The sequence below is a fragment of the Leucoraja erinacea genome, chromosome 9 (genome assembly GCF_028641065.1).
Source record: "Leucoraja erinacea ecotype New England chromosome 9, Leri_hhj_1, whole genome shotgun sequence".
NCBI classification, from domain to species: Eukaryota; Metazoa; Chordata; class Chondrichthyes; order Rajiformes; family Rajidae; genus Leucoraja; species Leucoraja erinaceus.
This window is the reverse complement of record NC_073385.1, coordinates 63,543,575-63,558,690: the sequence shown is the minus strand read 5'-3', so window position 1 is coordinate 63,558,690 and position 15,116 is coordinate 63,543,575. Positions and strand designations below refer to the sequence as shown.

Here is a 15,116-nt window from a genome sequence, read left to right as displayed (position 1 = left end):
GTGTGTGTGTGTGTGTGTGTGTGTGTGTGTGTGTGTGTGTGTGTGTGTGTGTGTGTGTGTGTGTGTGTGTGTGTGTGTGTATGTGTGTGTGTGTGTGTGATCACATCTTCTCGAAAAAACGATGCGCGAACGGGAACATTTTTACATATTTCTGTTGAGTTTTATCCCATGGATTGTCTTATCTGAAAAATTCATGCTTTATTTCTCGAGTTATTTATGAAAATGTTCACAAATCTAAAATGTCTTTGAAAATAGAAACCGAGCGCCTTTGGCTGATGACGTCACAATAGCTCTGCATGCTGCGGGCTCTACGTGCTGTGTCTGCGCTGCGAGTGATGTCCCCCCGCGAGCTGCAGTTGCCACCCCGCAAGCTGCTGCCACGCTCCCGCGACCTGCCGCCCCCCGCGAGTTGCCACCACCCCTGCGAGCTGCCGACCCCCGATGAGCTGCCAAACCCCTGCGAGCAGCCACCCCCCCGCGAGCTGCCGCCCCATTCCCCTCCTCCTCTCCCCCTTCCTCTCCCTCCCTCCCCTACCCCCCCTCCCCAACCACCTCCACCACTCCCCCACACCCCTTCCACCCCCCCCCCCCCCCTCCCCTCCCCACCCCTCCCCCCTCTCCCCACCCTCCCCCTCCTTCTGTCTCTGCCCCCTCTCTCTCTCTCTGTTTCTGCCCCTATCCGTCTCTGCTCCTCTCTCTCTGTCTCTGCTCCTCTCTCCCTGTCTCTGCCCCCTCTCTCTCTTACCCCATCCTTCTCTAGATGCGTCTGCAAGTTGGGGGCTATGCGTCAGTGGTTAGGGTGGATATGGGGTAAAGGTAGCCAATGAATAACATTAATATCATATCAAGGGGAGTGGTTAGTGTGTGTGGGAGGGGTGGTTAGTATGTTATCAACATCCTCCCCCCACCACACACACCCTTACCCCCGCAACCCCCCTCCCCCTCCCACCCGCAACCCAACGGGTCCCACTTGGTCTAGTATACTTATAAAACTCTCATCTTGTCCTCGTCCGGTTTGCGTTCTTATTATATTTGCGCAAAAACAGCACCCGATAGCGCTACGATTTCCCCCACCTTACTCGCCATTCTCCTGTGCTGCAAGTGCATCAAGTTTTATTCCGATTGGTGAAATAATACAAAAGTTATTGGTCTGTTATTCACCGGTACGGCGTCGCCCCTTCCGGCACCCGCTGTCAATCATTGGAGGCGAGAATAAAGCTGAAGGAGCGGAGTGAGCAGAATGTGGGCGCGGGATGTGTTCGCGGGCGCGGGCTGTGTTCGCGGGCAAGGCTGTGTTCGCGGGCAAGGCTGTGTTCGCGGGCGGTGGTGGTGGCGACCACCACGACGAGCCAGGAGCCACTGTGTGCAGCCAGGACTGGGAGCCGATGAGTGAGTCCGGAGTGAGTCCCTCCCCCCACCACACACACCTGTACCTCAGCAACCCCCCTCCCCCACAATCCCCTCTCCCCATCCCCCACACCCATCCTCCTCCCACACCCCCCCTCCCCATCACATACAAACCCCTTACCCCACTCCTCCACACACCCCCCCCCCCCACCCCCCCCCTCCACCACACCCCCCCCTCCCCCATACCACCCCCACCTACCCCACTCCCCGCCTCCCCCACACAACCCCACCAGCCCCCGACAGGTCCCTCCTGAAGCCATCCCCTCCCCTGGCTGCAGGACGCTCCCCGCCTGAAGCCTTTCTCGTCCTCCGGCTATAGAATGCTCCTGCTGTTGTGTTGGGGGAACAGATGAGTGGTGGACTATTGCATTGGGGAATGGGTTGCTTTTGGGCACCAGGCTTCCCGTGTGACTGGGACCCAACGGGTCCCACTTAACCTAGTTTTTGATAAAATTCCTAAACTACACCCAACAAAATTATGATACTTCCATGCATTTAATCAAAACATGACTGTTCTAGAAACCTTCAAGACAAGCCGCATTTCTCAATTAAAAATAATGATCAAAATTAGCAGCATTAATCAGAATATTAAAGCAAATATTAATTCGCAGGAATTTAAATGCAATCACTGCAAAGTCTGACAATTAAATTATTCTAAAATTTAGTTTAAACCAAGTACACACTGTGTAATATTAAAATAACGGGAGTTCACATTTTTCTCATCCCATTACTTCAACATTTTATACAGCCAAAAACAGTGCATGAACGATGAGGCAAACGATGAACAAAAAGAATAAAATCTTCTGAAAGTATGCTCTGAGATTCAAAGGCAGAACTCACCTGGATTCCGTACAGCAAGAGTGACCTTTTGGTGGAGATTTCGTCGACTCACTGCACCAGGATTTGGTGGAGGCACAAGTTGGATAATCTGGCCATTTGGGTATTGGAAGACTTCCCCACTTGGCCACCTGAGGGGCTGCAGTATCATCTTCTGAGCAGGTGTGAGTTGCAGATTCTGTGCAGGCCGGGCAGTAGAGGTAGACTGCAATGGGATCAAAAGGAGCTGTGGTCTGTCAGATTTTGTGGCTTTAGATAAATCAGGAGGAGTAGAGTTGGAAGTTTCAGGATGTTTCGATACTTCTGTCATGACAAAATGCAATATAAATGCATCAATTACTGAGTGTCTGCTTGGCAAAAATAGAATTTCTTATCCCTGAAGAGGAATTTTAAATAATATTGCAACAATACTGCATAGATTTCATACAAAATTAATAATCAGATTGGGAGTAAGGTGGCAGGGAGCCAGCATCTACTGCTGTAGACAAAAAATGCTGGAGAAACTCAACGGGTGAGGCAGCATCTGACCATTCTGTCCTGGTCCAACTCCATTGTCAAAGTGAGGCCCAGCGCAAATTGGAGGAACAGCACCTAATATTTCGCTCCATCGCAGATGACAGACTACTCACCGACATCTACTATAAATCTACTGACCCCCATGGCTATCTGGACTACACTTCTTCCCACCCTGCTTCCTGTAAGGACTCCATCCCTTACTCCCAATTCCTCCGTCTATGCCACATCTGCACCCAGGATGAGGTGTTCCAAACCAGATGTCTTCATATTTTAGGGAACGGGGGTTCTCAAGAGTATCAAGAGTATCAAGAGTATATTTAATTGTCATTTGGACCCCTGGAGGTCCAAATGAAATGCCGTTTCTGCAGCCATACATTACACACAAATAGACCCCAGACACAACATAATTACATTTTACATAAACATCCATCACATAGCTGTGATGGAAGGCCAAATAAACTTATCTCTCCACTGCACTCTCTCCCCCCCGATGTCAGAGTCAAAGTCAAAGCCCCCGGCTGGCGATGGCGATTGTCCCGCGGCCATTAAAGCCACGCCGGGTGGTGCGAGGTCGCACACCGGGTCTTGATGTTGGAGCCCCCGGTGTGCGCTCGCAAAGTCCCGCATTCCAAGCCGCGCGGGGCAGTGGTGCTAAGCCCCGCTCCAGGAGCTCTTCGACCCCGCAACTCGGGCGGGAGAAGTCGCCGTTGCAGGAGCCCCGAAAAGCGGTCTCCCTCCAGGGAGCCGCGGGCTCCCGGTGCCGCCGTCCGCAGACCCGCAGCAGCAGCCTCCGACTCAGCAGCAGCAGCAGCAGCGGCAGCGGCAACGCTCCACCCGCTCCGGACTCGGCCAGCTCCGCGACGGTGAGGTGAGTCGGCACCTGAGTCCCCGGCTTCTTCCTGTTGGAGGCTGTTCCTCGTTGCGGCCCCAACGACAGCTGAGACCCGACGAGAAAAGGTCGGGTCTCCAGTGCAGGGAGAGATTTAAAAGTTTCCCCCTCCCCCCCTCACCCCACCCCCCACCCCCCCACACACACACACCAACATAAAATAACAAAAACTACATAAAAACACAGACAAAAAATAATAAAAACGCGGACAGGCTGCAGAGGCCGCTGCTGACCAGAGTCGCGCCGCCTATCGCCTACAATAGATGAGGCTCTCACCAGGTTCTCTTCTATACACTGTAACTCTGCTCTCACTCCCCACTCTTAACAAGGGCAGAGTCCACCTTGTCCTCACCTTCCACCCTACCAGCTATCACATACAACAAATAATCCTCCGACATTTTCGCCACCTCCAACGGAATGCCACCACTGGCCACATCTTCCCATCTCCTCCCCTGTCGGCTTTCCGCAGACACTGCTCCCTCCGTAACTCCCTGGTCAATTCGTCTCTTCCCACCCAAACCACCCCCTCCCCTGGAACTTTCCATTGCAACCGCAGGAAATGCTACACTTGTCGTTTTACCTTCCCCCTTGGACTCCATCCAAGGAACCAAGCAGTCTTTACAGGTGCAACAGAGGTTCACCTGCACCTCCTCCAACCTCATCTATTGCATCCGCTGCTCTAGGTGTCAGCTGCTCTACATCGGTGAGACCAAGTGTAGGCTTGGCAATCTCTTCGCCCAACACCTCCACTCGGTTCACAATAACCAACCTGATCTCCCGGTTGTTCAGCACTTCAACTCCCCCTCCCATTCCGAATCCGACCTTTCTGGCCTGGGCCTCCTCCATGACCAGAGTGAGGCCCACCGTAAATTGGAGGAGCAGCACCTCATATTTTGCTTGGGTAGTTACACACCAACTGTGTGAACATTTACTTCTCTAACTTCAGGTAGCCCCTGCTTTCCCTCTTCATCCCCTCCCCTTCCCAGTTCTCCCACTAGTCCTACTGTCTTCGCCTACATTATTTCTTTGTCCCGCCCCTACCCTGGCATCAGTTGGAAGAAGGGTCTCGACCCGAAACCCATTGAGTTACTCCAGCAATTTGTGTCTACCTATGTGATTCCATGTAATGGTTTTTGGATTACACCAAAACTCTGTCTCTGTAAACTCTCTGCCCGAGTTAAGGGCATGGAAAATAAGAACAGTAGGCTATTTAGCTCTCGTGTCTGGTGTCTTATTTAATGGGACGATTTGCTCCAGTACCATTTACTTCCACTAATTCCATTTTCCTCAATTCCCTAATCTAAATATTCTCTATTCCAGCTTGATGTATGCAACTTTTACTCCTTATTCTCGAAAAAGCTAGTCCAGGCAAAGATCTCTACATCTACTCTAGTCATGAAGAGATATACCACTGAAATAGGCGCTTTGCCTCAAATAGTCCACACTGATTACCACTGATCTTTAACACTAATTCTAGATTAGTCCCTTTCTGTATTCTCCCCACATTCTTATCAACTGCCCTCAGATTCTACCACTCACCTATACATTAAGAAGCAGTTTATACTGGTCAATTAACCAACTAATCTGCACCTGTTTGGGATACTGAATGAAACAGAAGCACCCACAGGAAGCCTGTGCAGAGACGCAGGGAGAACAGATGGCACTCTATATTCTGAAAATATGGGCTTAACCTCTCTTCCTGTGATGAATTCACAATGGTAGGAATTAATCATGTTGCTGCACCCCCTCATTGCCAGTAAATCCCATTACAAGTACATCCTTCTTCAGATAGCAAGACAAGACCCCGACACAATATTCTAAATTCGTTCTCAGCAGGGTCTTAAATGATAGGAAAAATACATCTCTACGTACTCAAATCCTCTTGGAACAACCATTTACCTTCACATTAATGCGTGAACTCTCAGTGATTTGTGATTTGTGAACAAATACACACGGGTTTCTATAAACACCAATAATTTTGAATCTATTGTGGTGGCTTGGGGAAATGTGAACCCTCGCTATTGGCTGGCGCCATCATGTAATCGCGGGTGTGTTTTCACGGGCTTTTCTCCTCGATCGACAGCGCTCCTCCTGAGTAGCAGGAGCTATTATATATTTGGCTGACCCACCACGCAGTTTTCGAGTACTTCCTTTTGTTTGTTGTTTCCAAATAAAACATTTGTTTGACTCAACCTGTCTGTCTCGCCAAACTCTCATCATTTAAAAAGCCTAGTCTGCCTTTCTGTTCTCCCACTAAAGTAGATGACCTCAGATTGTTCTTACATTCACCTGTTACGTCCATGCTTGTTCACTTAATCTGTCTTTATCTCTCTGATGCCACTGTGCATTGCCTTCACCACGTACACCGACACCCAACTTTGTCCCATCAGCAAAACTGGATATACTGCATTTAGTAAGTTGTGAAGAGCTCCCTCCCCAAAACAGATTACTGTGCCATTCTGAGCCCCTGGCTATAAACTCTCAATTTCACAACAATCCATTTATTTCCACCGTTTCCTGATTGTTAAACAAATCCTCGGTTAATGTCCGAAATATTACCTGAACAGCATACACTTTAAGATAGACAAAAATCTGGAGATACTCAGTGGGTCAGGCTGCATCTCTAGAGAAAATAGGTAGGTGATGTTTCAGGTCGGGATCTCTTTTCAGACTGAAGCATTTTCCCCACATTGATGTCAGGTCAACTGGCCTATAAATACCCATCTTTCTCAAATCATGAGGGTACTTTTGCTCCTGATTTGTGGGAATCATTTGAAAATCTATCAAATTTAGGAATATGATAACTAATGCATTCAGCATCTCCAAAGCCACCATCTTTTACGCAGATAATTTGGTTATGGGGTTTCAGTCACATTCATTTCTTTAATACTAATCTGTCTTTGAGTTCTTCTTCACACTAAACCTGTAGCTCACCACTATTTATTGAAAAAATCTGCGTTCTGCTTCCAAGAAAATTGAAAATATTGGTTTAATTTTCTTTTCTTTATCCCTGTCTCACATTAACTTTTGCGAACTTTTTCCTGTTTCATTTCTGGGAAACAAGTATAATTGCACTGCAGGTTTTCATAAACAGCAATGGGAGAATGAGAAAAGGGCTTTATTGGCTATTACACAGAACACTAGAGTCAAGTCCCTGGCTCTTCATCATATAGTACAAGAATGTTACCTAAAAGACACGTGCAAGAGAGCGATACTTTGGGTTAATCATAACATTTCCACCAATATAAAAGAGTCTTAAAATTAGAATGAAAACAAAATCATGGCCATTATATATAAAAAATTGCATACTACATCAAGCTTAAAATCAATTTCCCATTACTTCGTGGCCGATTCAATACCCACTAATAACATTTACTCTGCAGCTTGGAATAAAATATTCTAATGCTCACAAAAAACGCTCACTAACATTCTATGCTCATAAAATTCAAGCTTGTGAAACTAATGAATAGAAAATCTAGCATTTGGTGGTACCAACTCTATCTGTGAGCCACCAGCTATACTTTGGAGATACTCGTTATGCAATTAAGAAGGTCAGAGCAAGGAGAAAATTAGAACATGGATAGAACTTATTGAATCAAAGGAATTGCTAAATAGTTAAAGGACCAGCAACAATATAGAGAACAGCAATGGTTTGGGAATCTATTCTTGGGCTATCATTGCTTAGATGAATATTAAATGAGTAGCAATAAGGATAAAGACATAGTTCACTGCTGATACAAGCTAGAGTGTTGGGAGGAGATGCATCTACACCCAGTAAATAGAATTGTAGACTGAGCTAAGTTATATTAGATAATTTTGAAATAATGTTCAAACGAGGAATTATCTTTATCTATGCATTTTCAGATTATAGAATATGATAGAGATAAATGAGGTAGTTATGGATGACTAGAAATCTAAAGGCTTTCATAGAGATTAATAAATTATTTTTAATACATTTTCAATAGCAATTATAAAGTATCAGTGTGAAAGATTGTGCACTTGATTGCAGTTGTCTGTTGTTCAGTGGTATACAGCCCTATTATTGAGCGAACTCCATTCCAAATGTCATAGTTTTGTACTCAAGTCAGTCAAATCAGGGTTTACCTGGAGTCTTGTTTGCCATCGATGCTACTGACATAATGGTTGTTCTTGTATTTACAGTATTTGTTATAGCAGTAGCAGTTATAGTAGAGGCACTGGGGGAAAGCACTTTAGTTAATGTTGACTCCTGAACTCCTGAAGCACTTGCAGATATAACAGCAAAGTGAGTAGTTGCTGTACTTTTTGTTGGAGTTTCAACTGTGCTTGCAGTTACCCTCTCTTCTCCAAGACTCTTTGCTGCTGATATTCCAGAGAATTGTGACCCTACAGCATCTGTAGTCTCCAAGTTCTTTAATAAACAAGATCCCGCTGTGCAGACAGGACCTGTGCTTACTGCAACAATTGAAATGCTCTTTTGCAATATACCAGGCGTGACAGAGTCAGAACCTGAGGTGGCTGGCATAACCCCAACTGTTGTTAATGGTGAAATACCTGCCGACACATTAGTGCTGACTGTCGATAATGGAGTATCAAGCTGCTGCCTGCTAAGCACTGGCTCCAATGTACTGAAAGATGATTTTGTTTCCCACATACCTCCAACTTTATTTATTACAGGATGAGTGTACTTGTTAGAAGTATAATCCTCTGCAAGGAGAAAAGATACAGAAACATTAAAAGTATAATCAGGATGTGATCAGTTATTCATTTAAAAAGCCGTGGAATGTTAATGAAAGAATATTAAAATGCCTATTCACTATGAACGGCTTTACATTTCTCTCCCATTTATCTCCCACAACATTGCTAAACTTCACTGAAGTTTGATTAGTGAGTATCATAACCATAAAGGTGACCTATGAACATCAAAGATCCAAATATATTAACTTTCAAGCAATGAAATTGAGGCCCAGCGGGAAGATGATTTTCATAAACGTCTCAAGAAAATCTTCAGAGTCCTTTCACTGATCATCACATCAGCTCACTGCTGTAAACAACATCGCTGGCCTAACCTTCAGCTAACCTTCATACCTTTGGCCTGGTTAACAGGAGTGGCATCATTGATATCTCTTAAAACTTCATTGCCAGAGGATGTGGAACAAGTTGTCAGATGTTTAGAAGGTAAATGAGCAGAGGCAGATGATGCAACCGTACTGGAGGAGGACGTCTTGAATGGTTCAACTATTTTCCTTTTCTTTTTACGCTTTTTCTTTTTACGGTTACCTATCACCCAATTCACTGGATGAGGAGCTCCAACCTGTCCTCGTGTCAGCTTCGTATCACCATTGGCATTTCCAGTGAACTAATCAAAACAGATAATGGAGAACACAAAAATAAAATCTTAAGACAATCCTCAGATAATCACAGATAAATTTCTATCAGTGTCCCCATTATAAGTGAAAAAAAAAGCAAAATTAAATAAAATATCAACATTTAACTTGAAGTGGTATACAATTTTACTTGAATGCAAATCTGGTTCGAGACCACTACATATCATCATCTTCTCAAGGGCATTAAGGTTGAAAATAAGATGCTGATATTGGCAACGTCCACTACCCATGTAAGAAACAAAACTTCTCAACCAAGAAACTAATTTACTCCTATTTAGTTGAACACTTCTTTACTCTCCCTTCCCCTTGCAAATACCTGGATCATACCACTTTTCCGATGTTGTTGTGTCAAAGGCAGGCTTTTGCTTGCCAGCTACAATTGAGCTAAAGTGAAATGTGCTTACCTCCTTTTCCTGCACTGTAAATTTGGCACATCTTGGTAACGTTTCTTTTGGTGCAATTGGTGGTGTTTCAGTCAGCTGGATTCCAGGAGATTGGGAGGTGGTTGGAACAGACATATTGCAACCTGAGTATTTGCCATTTCCCTCTTTTTCACTGGACTGGGAAATCTTTACCACGGAGCTAGAAATCAGCACACTTCCAGGTGAAGGATCTTGACTTTTTCCATAATTTGACACAATTTCAACAAGGAAATTTCCAATTCTTATTTTCTCCAAAGGTCTCTTATTGGCAGTATATTGAGCAAGAACTCCAAGAATATTGGAACGTTCTGATTCCCAGTTACAATATGAATTAATTTCAATCAGTTTGAGTGTATTCTTTGTCTCCACTGATGTTTGTGGTGTTTCTGACTGAAGACCAGTAGTCTCTTCTTGTGGACTGTCACAGTGTAACGGCGAATCTGCCTTCTCTTTTTGCTTCCATTTGCTTGGCTGAGCAGCATTTGGGGACATTGAATTGCTCTCGAAACCGTCCAATTTCCCAGAGTCCATTGCTGGAGAAAACAAAAAACTAATTTGAGAATTTGTTCAAAGTTCAGGTCATTTGTAGAACATAGAAAACATAGAACATAGAAAAATAAGTGACGGAGTACACGATTCGGCCCTTTATGTTAGCACCGCAATTCAATAGGATTATGGCTGATCATCTAAAATCAGTTCCCCATTCCTGCTTTTTCCCCATATCCCTTGATTCCTTTAGCCCAAAGAGCTAAATCTAACTCCCTCTTGAAAACATCCATTGAATTGGCCTCCACTGCTTCTGTGGTAGAGAATTCCACAGATTCACAACTCTCTGGGTGAAGAAGTTTTTCCTCATCTCAGTTTTAAACAGCCTAACAATTATTATTAAACTGTGATCCCTGGTTCTGGACTCTCCTAACATTGGGTACATTTTTCCTGCATCTTGCCTGTCTAATCCTCTAAGAATTTTATATGTTTCCATTAGATCCCCTTTCATCCTTCTAAATTCCAGTGAATACATGCCCAGTCGACCCATTCTTTCATCATATGTTAGTCCCACCATCCCAGGAATCAACCTGGTGAACCTACGCTGCACTCCCTCAATAGCAATAATGTCCTACCTCAAATTAGGAGTCCAAAATCGCACACAATACTCCAGTCTCACCAAGGGCCTGTACAAATGCAGTAGGACCTCCTTGCTGCTAAAGGCAAATCCTCTCGCAATGAAAGCCAACATGCTATTAGGTTTCTTCACTGACTGCGGTACATGCATGCTTACTTTCAGTGGCTGATGTACAAGCATACCCAAGTCTCATTGCACCTCCCCTTTTCCTAATCTGACACCATTCGGATGATAATCTGCCTTCCTGTTCTTGTCACCGGAGTGGATAACCTCACATTTACCCACATTATACTGCATCTGCCCACTCGCCCAACCTATCCGTCATAGCCTCATAGCATCCTCATCACAGCTCACACTGCCCCCCAGCTTTATGTCATCTGCAAACATGGAGATCTCACATTTAATTCCCTCATCTAAATCATTAATATATATTGTAAATAACTGGGGTCCCAGCAACGAGCTTTGCGGCACCCCACTAGTCATTGCCTGTCATTAATTCCTACTCTTTGTTTCCTGTCTGCCAAACAGTTCTCCATCCATGTCAATACCCTACCTCCAATACCATGTGCTTCAATTTTGCACTGTAATCTGTTGTGTGGGACCTTGTCAAAGGTTTTTTTAAGTCCAGATACACCAAATTGACTGGCTCCACCTTATCCATTCTACTTGTTACATCCTCAAAAGATCCCAGAGATTAGTCACAAGCATGATTTCCCCATCATAAATCCATGCTGACTTTGATCAATCCTGCCACTGCTTTCCAAATGAGCTGCCATAACATCTTTAATAATCGACTCAAGCATCTTCCCCACTACCGATGTAAGCCTAACTGGTCTATAATTCCCCATTTTCTCTCTCCTTCCTTTCTTAAAAAGTGGGATTACATTGGCTACAGTCCACAGGAACTGATCCAGAGACGAGAGAACATTGGAAAATGATCACCAATGCATCCACGATTTCTAGGGCCACCTCTTGGAGTACTCTGGGATGCAGACCATCAGGCCCTAGGGATTTATCTGCCTTCAGTCCCCACAGTTTACCTAACACCATTTCCTGACTAATTTGGATTCCCTTCAGTTCCTCCCATGTTTTAAATTTTGCAAAAACAGCAGCCTCTCCACATAAATGCTTGTTTTATTGATATCTCTTATTGTTCTTAAGCGGCTTTACTAATTATGTAATGAATTTGAAAATAGCTATTAAGTACTAAGATTGCAACGCATTTAACTATGCAGGTCTGCGGAGCGGAGCGGGTGGCGGAGCGGAGCGGGCGGCAAAGGACTCTCCCGACGCCGGGGCAAGACCACCCGGTGAGAACGGCCAGGAACATCTGGCCTCCGTTGAGGCAATTGCGGTGGCCTCAATAGGCCTGACTTTGGGTGAACTTGGTGTTGGGGACTGGACCTTGTGCCTTCCCCCACAGTGGTATCCATTGTGGGGGGATGATTTTTTTGTCTGTACGTAATCCTGTTAGTCTTTGTCCAAGATGGCTGTCATGAAGGGAGAGTGGACGCTGGCGCGCTTCAGCTGCCGCTGCTCTCTCTTCACATTGTGTTTTTGATTTTTTGTTTTTGAACTGAATTCTGTTTTTAATTTGTGTTTCTGTGATGTCTTTTTTATTTATTTAATTCTGATTATATGTTTTTTTATCCCTGTTAATCTCTGTAAGGTGTCCTTGAGATGTCTGAAAGGCGCCCAAAAATAAAATTTATTATCTATATTACTAAAACTCTGTTCTTGACCGGTTTCGGCTTTCTGTGCTGCGGTTTCTGAGAGTACGCCGCCACCTACGGCCGTCATTTTTGGCCACCTCGCTCAGAGCCCCCCTCCGCCACGTGTGTGTCGAGGATTTTTCCCGTCGATGAAAATTGAGAGATATTAATGTTTTTACAACATTCCCCATTCTCTCTGCTGCCCCTGCTGGAGGGAGGGGGAGCGACTATAAAACCAGGAAGTGGTGTGCCTCAATCAGTCTCTGCAAGTGTTGTGCCTCAATCAGTCTCTGCAAGTGGTGTGCCTCAATCAGTCTCTGCAAGTGGTGTGCCTCAATCAGAGCTTTGAATGACACTGACAAATGTCTACAGCATTGTGAGTACCCTTAATTTGGTTTGAAAATCAAAATATGGTTAGAGGTAAAAAAGCACTGCCTGCAAATAGTTGTTTGGGTTTGGGTTGAAGTAAAAAGGCACACTCTCTCCCCCCCCCCCTCCCCTCTCCTCCCCCCCCCCCCCCCCCCCTCCCTCCTCTCCCTCCCTCCCTCTCCCACCCCCCCCTCCCTCTCCCTCTCCTCTCCCCCTCTCCTCTCCTCCCCCCTCCCTCTCCTCTCCCCCTCCCTCTCCTCTCCTCTTTTCCCCCCCCTCTCCTATCCCTCTCCTCTCTCCCTATCTCCCCTCCCCCCTCTCCCCCCCCCCTCTCCCCCCCCTCTCCCCACCCCCTCCCCTCTCCCCCCCCCCCCACTCTCTCCCCCCCCCCCCCTCTCTCTCTCTCTCTCTCTCTCCCCCCCTCCTCCCCTCCATTAGCATTAGTGCAGGAGGGAGGGGGTAGTTAGTGTGTGATGCTGCATGCCGCCTCCCCCCCCCCACAACCACACGTTGGGGGAACAGACCCAACGGGTCTGCACTTGGTCTAGTTATTATTATTATTAACTATCATATACATTGTATCATACACCAACTTTGCAAGGAAGAATGGCATGTTCGTGTGTGATGATAAAAGCAGTAAACTCCAGGTTAACTGGAGACAGCAGAGTAAAGACAGTAATCATGTAGTAATTGAATATTAACAAAAGGAAGTTGAGCATTTAACAGTTTTAATTTTCACCTTCCACATTTGCTAATTATAAAAAAGGCAGCGGAGAAAATTCAGTTTTGAGGCCAGTATCAACTAAAATGTATGTCATCTTGAAATGTCATATTTCAAAGCAGCAAAGGATTATTCAATGTCTTACAGGTAGGAGGCTTGTCTGTAATATAAAAGTACTAAACGGAGACTACCACAACCAGACTGTTCCCCATCATTAAGGAATACATAACATTTGCAGATGGAATAACTGTAACCAATTCATTTGATCATAACAAGTCAAAAGAAAAAAACAATATTAATATTCGAAGGACTTGATTCATCACAGAATTTTTACATCTACGACTTAAGGGTACATAGGTCTTGAGTTGGTACTTTAACTCTGAACCGTTGGTACTTCCTGATTTAAATATAAAAAGGCCTGAAGATTACATGTTATTGAATTAATAATCCAGAGAAAAAGGGATGATATTTATGGCACGAGTAAAACCCACAGCAGATATCTAAAGGCCAAGAATAGTCCTGACGAAATTTGCAGCTACAGGTGCACAACCTTTTATCCGAAGATCCAAATAACGAAAACCTCCGAATAGCGACATTTTTTCGGTCCTTGAAGAAAGGTCCTTGAAAACGTTCACCGAGGGCGGCCCGCAGAGGTGACAGCGGAACCTCCAGTCGGTCCTCGAAGAAAGGGAAACTAAATCCCCATTCATAAAAGAGAAGGTGAGGGTATATTGCGCGGGAGGGTTAATAATTGACAATATGCTGCTACCTGCCAGCTGAGTTAAAAAGTTCCCACGGTAGACTCACGATACACAGTGTATCGTGAGTCTTGCGTGGGAACTTTTTAACTCAGCGTGCAGGCAGCAGTAGATTGTCGCTCCCTTCAGTTTCACCCCACCTACACCCCTCTGCTTCCCGGCCATGTGTGTGACCCCTTCCCTCCCCTCTCCAGCTCCCCGCCCATTGCACCGGCGCGGGGGCTTTGTACTGTCTTCACGTCGCGATGCTAGCAGCACAGTGCCAGTCACCGGAGACGTCAGGACCAACGGAACACCGACCCCCAGGCCCACTGCAAGCACGGAGATCCCAGATCAGCAACTCCAGCCCAGCCCCGTTCCAACTCCAGAGGAACACGCTCCCCGTATGGGCAGAAGCTGATGGTGTGCAAGGGGTACGTCTTGTTCTTGGGGTCGCGCAGCTCGGGCTGTGGGCGAACTGCCACTTGTCGCCATAGCGGCCCATCGGGGAGCGGATTCCTCTGGAGTTGGAGGGGGAGGGGGGTATTGTGCTGTTTGATCGCCCCCTACTATTCCAGGGACAGGGAGACAGGACGTTCACCGAGGGCGGCCCGCAGAGGTGACAGCGGAACCTCCGGTCGGTCCTCGAAGAAAGGGGAACTAAATCCCCATCCATAAAAGAGAAGGTGAGGGTATATTGCGCGGGAGGGTTAATAATTGACAATATGCTGCTGCCTGCCCGCTGAGTTAAAAAGTTCCCACGGTAGACACGATACACAGTGTATCGTGAGTCTTGCGTGGGAACTTTTTAACTCAGCGTGCAGGCAGCAGCAGATTGTCGCTCCCTTCAGTTTCACCCCACCTACACCCCCTCTGCTCCCCGGCCATGTGTGTGACCCCATCCCTCCCCTCTCCACCTCCCCGCCCATTGCACCGGCGCGGGGGCTTTGTACTGTCTTCACGTCGGCGATGACAGCAGGGCAGTGCAGTCACCGGAGACGTCAGGACCAATTGGAC

At 46.1% G+C, this 15,116-nt stretch overlaps 1 protein-coding gene across 5 annotated transcripts in view; it reads right to left on the bottom strand.

Annotated features, from left to right (window-relative positions):
• LOC129700484 (MAX gene-associated protein-like) overlaps positions 1-15,116 on the bottom strand; it is a 172,098-nt gene that overhangs the window by 28,054 nt on the left and 128,928 nt on the right. For all 5 annotated transcript variants that reach the window (XM_055641009.1, XM_055641011.1, XM_055641012.1 and 2 more), the window contains exons 16-19: positions 9,420-9,970; positions 8,717-8,987; positions 8,285-8,335; positions 2,248-2,547 (exon numbers count right to left, since the gene is read on the bottom strand). In XM_055641009.1, coding sequence (XP_055496984.1) covers positions 2,248-2,547; positions 8,285-8,335; positions 8,717-8,987; positions 9,420-9,970 — 1,173 coding nt within the window. The remainder of the gene's footprint in view (positions 1-2,247; positions 2,548-8,284; positions 8,336-8,716; positions 8,988-9,419; positions 9,971-15,116) is intronic.